This window comes from Rhinoderma darwinii, chromosome 3 (assembly GCF_050947455.1).
Source record: "Rhinoderma darwinii isolate aRhiDar2 chromosome 3, aRhiDar2.hap1, whole genome shotgun sequence".
Taxonomy (NCBI): domain Eukaryota; kingdom Metazoa; phylum Chordata; class Amphibia; order Anura; family Rhinodermatidae; genus Rhinoderma; species Rhinoderma darwinii.
Genome location: NC_134689.1, coordinates 420050456 through 420057058, shown reverse-complemented (window position 1 = coordinate 420057058; position 6603 = coordinate 420050456). Strand labels below are relative to the sequence as shown.

The 6603-nt window shown below is 41.3% G+C and overlaps 1 protein-coding gene across 1 annotated transcript; it reads left to right on the top strand.

Annotated features, from left to right (window-relative positions):
• Positions 1–5453: 5453 nt before the first annotated feature.
• Positions 5454–6398, top strand: LOC142750602 (olfactory receptor 6Q1-like). The gene has a single exon (XM_075859599.1). It carries the CDS (start codon positions 5454–5456, stop codon positions 6396–6398), a length of 945 nt encoding a protein of 314 aa, XP_075715714.1.
• Positions 6399–6603: the final 205 nt, after the last annotated feature.

Sequence of the window (6603 nt, the reverse complement as noted above, 5' to 3'; positions counted from 1 at the left end):
TGAAACTCTGGGGCCCAACTTCATCTGTTTTGACAGTCAGGGCTTTTTTCAGCTCTATTACTACCCACTGTAGAGGCTCCTTCCAAGCTTCTATGGCTTTATCTTATATCTATGCTAATTCCGCTTGCTGTATTTCAGGTACAATGCCAACCTGCTCATTCTTCCCTAAGGTGATGGTTCTTTTAACATCTGGTGTAAAGACAATTTGGGATCCCTCTTCAGCTTCTCCTCCAGAGCCCGTAACAACGGCTGATTATTAAGGCTTAGCACAAACTGACGCATTTGTAGAGGATATAAACACTTATTCTTCTTTCCGCTGAAATATCGCCACCAGTTCCTGTAACCTGTTTGCATACTGCAATAGCATCTCTTTCTGATGCAGGTCAAAGAATCTGTTACGTTGCGTGCCCTTTGATGACAAACCTCCGAACTTGAGGACGCTTGAAATCTGCTCAAACGTCCGCCTGTACCTTAGTGGTTGTAAACTCCAGGGTACTTTGGCCACTTCCACTTGTAGATGTTTGGCCACATTACACAGCCAAGCGGTCCCTTCTAATCTCCCTCTCCAGTCCTCTAACAGCAAGTTAGATCCATTAAACATTGATAAATGACTCAACAAAGCTCCCAGAGATATCATTGGATGTGTTGGGCTGGAAGATGATGTTGGTTCTTTGGTTGTCATATTTAGATTTGTCCTGCTGACTAGCGCCAAGTTGTAATAAGAGTAATAATGGAGGCAGAAAGAGGTGCAACAGTTTTCTGTTTCTTTACTTCGTAAGAAGTTGCAAAGAATTTGGAACAGAAGAAGAATGATCCTTCCTACAGAAAGTCTCCCTAGGAGCACAACCGTCTCTCTGACAGTATTTTTCCTAGGTCTCCGCTTGTCTCGTTGCCAGTCTTTCTCACTGCAGCTACACCAAACTCCTGCCTTCTCATCAGAACCACAGAAACACACCAGTCCAGGCAAATTCTTCTTTTTTGGCTATCCAGAACAGCTGTGTATTACAGCTAAACATGGTGTTCACCAATCCTATTGGTCCGCTCTTAGGGATCAGGTAGGGATCAGAAATTTCATAAAAGTCTGATCGACCGGGGTCCAGCTGAAGACTCCAATGATCCAGGTATTAGTCAAAAATGGACTAGCACTGAGATGGACAGGAGTAACACAAACCTCTGAGTTCTCCCAATCATCGGTTGTGGTGTGGCTACACATAGTAATTACACAACTATATTACTTGTATGACATTCTAAACCGATATTAGTAATAAAAGTCTTATTAGTGGGGGTCTTCCAAACTGAAGACCTTAAGAATCATATTGTTGACCATCAATGGTCCAGCAATAAAGTCAATAGAAAATATGGAAACCTCTGAGTGCTCTAATTCCTTTCAATCAGATATGTAAAGTCTTATTAATTCCAGCTAAAACCCCCAAGAATACTAGTGCTGACCAACAATGAACTAACAATGACCTTAATGTGAGCTATGTAGCGCTTTCATTTATTTCAATAAATGGTGGCTTTATGACCTGGCTGGCCCATTTGTTAGACCAGTGAGGGTCCCTGGGGTCCGTTTAACATGTCCTTTAACTTTTTCCTTTTTTTTTTTGAGTTATGGATAAAGTAACATCACCTAGAATAATCACAATACTGAGTCAATTAACTAGAGAAAATTACCAAAAATAACCACATCATTAATGATTATTAGAATAGAATAACAAGAAGAATAACAAGTCTACTGACAATAATTAAGCCTCTCCCCTGAGGTTCTGGTGTCATTATATAAAATGGTTTAAATAAAGTAATTGTATTAAAACAAGGCATCTGGTCTTACACATCATGTAAGGTGAGTTCTGTCACCCCTCATATAACAAAAATACTCCCTCACTATCATTATGTGGCATCAGAGGCACGGGTGTGACAAGCAACCAGAGTCAGCTCCAGGTTGATGTCGGACCTTGGGTGACAGAGTTGCAGTCTACCCTCAACTTTACAAGGATACGTGTTTTCTTGGTCCGGACGCTAGCCTTGCCGTCAATGTATCCAGGAATTTAAATTGTTGTGATTATTTTGGTTTAATGTGTCATGTCCTTCGTTTCTTGGTCTACCAGCAATCTGCTATCAGTTTTCCACTGTCTCTTCCATCATCTAGAGTTATCAGTAAATTCACCTCATCTACGAGAAAAGTCAATGAGGTGCTGGGCCCCATCGAACCTGCCATATTTGTAAACCTTATGATTAGTTTGTCATTTGGCATAGCTTGTGGTGATATGTTATACATGGTTTTCTATAGTAGTTAAACTACTAAGCTATCAAAAGAAACAAATTCAATAACATCTGTATTTATCCTTAATTTCCTCTAGACCTTTTACGTGGAAGGAACACATTTAGGTACTTCTTACCAAAGATGGAATCACAGCTGGGAGTGACACCTGGATCTCACCAACAAGGCAAAAGAGCATTGTGTTCTTCTCACCAACTATTAAGTCTACGTGTCCTGTATTTTAGGTGGGAATGCTCTTCAACTGGCATCTTTGGTCTTATAAATCTGGACTAGACTGGGTTGCGGAAGCTAGAGCATGTGTTGTAAAACTATTTTCTTATATTGCACAGGTTCTTTCTTGAGACATGTGATACATATACCCACACAGAAATTATATAGAGGATATCGTCAACCCCCATGGCTAATCGAAAAATCTTTGTCTAGGTTTGAAGTTGAAGGATCTAGACCAAGAGGTAATCAAATCTTCATTTTAACCGTAGTAACATGTGGAAAATTCCATCTAGACAATTTTCTCATGAGCATCTTTCATACTGGTGACCACAAATGACTAAACCCTTTTTGAAAAAGACAAAGAAACTCAGTATTCAAAAAGGGGATCATTCTGTGGATAGACGTTCAAGTAAGGCCTCATGCACAAAGCCTTATTCCATCTCAGAACAACTTCTGAGCTGTATAGAGACATAATACGGGACCCATAGATATCTATGGGTCCCTACTGTACCTCCGTTTGTCTCCGATTTCATATGGAGATAGATATAGTTTTTTCTTCTCTCAAAGTCATACGAAACATTGTGCCATGTTTTTATCAATGTCATATTATAGAATACCTTCATAATATGGTGCCATATGAAGGCACCATAGGGCAGCATGAGGAATGTCTTAGCTCAATAGTATGGAAAGTGGAGGCTTTCTGTACCACTGTAGACATTTTGTGTACATACATGATGCCTAAATCACGTAAATTGCCACTTAGTTGAGACCTTGGCATTGGGTTTTTTCATTTTTGAATAAGAACCCTCTCAACATCTTACGCTGGAAAAATCTTAATCTTCTAAAATCCAGTACCCAAGTCAAAATAAAACCGCACTCTATAAGGGCACAATGTGTAAAGGATCTGCCAGGCACAGCTTCTGTGTCAACGCCCATAGGTAATCAGTCTGCACCTGCTTCTATGTCTGTGAGACTGACTCCATCTTCCACCACTCAGGATGGCAGGATTAGGAGTGGGAGAGCCTTACACAGCCTGGCCAGACAGAGCTAGCTCCCGCCCTCTGTCTATTTATACCTGCCTTTCCTGTTCCTCCTTTGCTTGTGATTCTTCTCGTGTGGATTCCTGGCCCTGCTGCAGCTTCTGAACTATTTGACCCTGCTTCATACTGACCCTGGCTTACTGACTACTCTCCTGCCTGCGTTTGGTACCTCGTACACTCCTGGTTTGACTCGGCTCGTTCACCACTCTTGTTGCTCACGGTGTTGCCGTGGGCAACTGCCCCATTTCCCTTAGCTTTGTGTTCCCTTGTATATTTGTCTGTCGTGCACTTACTGAGCGGAGGGACCGTCGCCCAGTTGTACCCCGTCGCCTAGGGAGGGTCGTTGCAAGTAGGCAGGGACTGAGTGGCGGGTAGATTAGGGCTCACTTGTCTGTTTCCCTACCCCCTTCATTACACAATCTTTAACCCGTTAGTGACCGGCCCATCGTGTTTCTACGTCGGTCACTAACGAGCCTTATTCCGATGCCATAGACTTTTTACGTCGCGGCATCGGAATAAGTTTACAGAGCAGGGAACTGTCAGATCTCCCTGCTCTCAGCTGCCAGACGCAGCTGAGGGCTGGGAGCGTCCCTGCTCTGCCGTGTGAGATCGATATTAGTATCGATCTCACACGTTTAACCCTTCAGATGCGGTGCTCAATAGCGTGCACGGCATCTGAGTGGTTTTGGAGAGAGGGAGGGAGCTCCCTCTCTCCCCCATCGACACCCGGCGATACGATCGCCGCGTGTCTGTGTCTCTAATGGCAGCCGGGGGTCTAATAAAGGCCCCCAGTTCTGCCAGGAGTGAATGCCTGCTAGATCATGCCGCAGGCATGACCTAGCAGATGCCTGTCCGTGTTAAACGGACAGGCAGTAATACACTGCAATACAAAAGTATTGCAGTGTATTATAAATGCGATCGCAGAATCGCATATTATAGTCCCCTAATGGGACTAGTAAAAAAGTTAAAAAAAAGTTTAATAAAGTTAATTTTAAAAAAAATGTGAAAAAAATGAAAAACCCAGCTTTTCCCCTTACAAAATGACGCATATTTGGTATCGCCGCGTCCGTAACGACCCTGACTATAAATCTATTACATTATTTAACCCGCACGGTGAACGGCGTAAAAAATTTCATAAAAAACTATGGAAAAATTGCTGTTTTCTGTGAATCCTGACTTTAAAAAAATGTGATAAAAAGTGATCAAAAAGTCGCATCTACTCCAAAATGGTACCAATAAAAACTACAAGTCGTCCCGCAAAAAAAAGCCCTCATACAACCGCATCGGCGAAAAAATAAAAACTTTACGGCTCTTCAAATATGGAGACACAAAAACAAATAATTTTGAAAAAAAAGCGTTTTTACTGTGTAAAAGTAGTAAAACATACAAAAACTATACAAATTTGGTATCGTTGCAATCGTAACAACCCGCTGAATAATGATATTGTATTATTTATACCACACGGTAAACGGCATAGATTTAGGACGCAAAAAAGAGTGGTGAAATTTCTGATTTTTTTCTATTCCCCCCAAAAAAAAGTTAATAAAAGTTAATCAATAAATAATATGTCCCCCAAAATGGTGCTATTAAAAAATACAACTTGTCCCGCAAAAAACAAGACCTTATACAGCTATGTTGACACAAAAATGAAAGAGTTATAGCTCTTGGAATGCGACGATGGAAAAACGTAAAAAATGGCTTGGTCATTAAGGTCCAAAATAGGCTGGTCATTAAGGGGTTAAAAGATAAAAGTGGAAGACAAGATGAATAGAACACAGATAACACTACATATAGATGTATAAGAGCTGACTTTGACCACAAACAAGGTTCTGCTTCATTATAACTCAGAGTACAGATTGCATGGTATCATCAGGAGCTTTTTGTTTTGTTCTGGTAACGTTCTTTCTTCTGGTCTCCAGGAAATGGAGGAGAAGAATCAGACACTGGTCACAGAATTTCTTCTATTGGGATTTGGAAACCTTCACAACCTCAGAATTGTCATTTTCATCTTGTTTTTGATCATCCACATCATGGCTTTAGCATCAAATGTCTTTGTCATTGTCTTGATTTGGGTCACCCAGAGTCTCCATTCCCCCATGTATTTATTTCTCAGTCAGTTGTCCTTGTCTGAAATACTGTTCACCAGTAATATTGTGCCCAACATGTTATGGCTGATACTGGTGGGAGAAGGAAGACTATCAGTGTCCAGATGTTTGTCTCAGTTCTACTTAGTAAGCGTTCCAAGCATTGCTCAATGTTTTTTGTTGGCTGCCATGTCCTTAGATCGACATGTGGCCATCTGCAGACCATTACATTATGCCATTACCATGACCTTCCCTCATCAGCTTCAGATGGTCACCACCTGCTGGTTGTTGGGTTTCACCTTTCCTCTTCCAGTTTACATTTTCTTATGCCAATTAAAATTCTGTTGCCATAACGTCATCAACCACTTCTTCTGTGATATTGCTCCTCTTTTACGATTGTCCTGCTCCAGTACATCTTCCGTTGAGCTGGTCACTGTTGTGGTCTCCTTTCCGGTCCTCTTGACTCCATTTATGTTTATTACAGTCACCTACATTTCAATCATTCAGACCATCCTCAAGATTCCCTCCATCACTGGAAGACAAAAAGCCTTCTCCACCTGCAGCTCGCACCTGATCATTGTGTGCATGTACTATGGGACGTTGTCAGCCATTTATATATTCCCACCAAAAGATAATTCCATACATCTGAACAAAGGTCTGTCAGTCCTATACACACTGGTGACTCCCTTGTTAAACCCTCTTATTTACAGCTTGAGAAACCAGGACATCAGAGGCGCCATATGGAAATATGTTACATTTTTAAAGCTGTGGAAAGAAGTGTAATGGTGATCATAGAATTTGTATGAACAGGAGTCATAATAGAGAAGATCTCCTGAACCTGGGAGATGTTTCTATCATTTAAACCATCTTCAAGAAAATCAGCCTTCTATCTCTTATCATTATGTGTAGATCGATATGCCTATATCTGGAAGGTTCTGCTGTCAGACACTCTAGAAAGCTGTGTGCAGAAATTATTGACAAGTACTAG

Bases quoted from the DNA above. Each gene is read 5' to 3' on its own strand.
- LOC142750602 (XM_075859599.1), top strand. From the start codon at position 5,454: ATGGAGGAGAAGAATCAGACACTGGTCACAGAATTTCTTCTATTGGGA.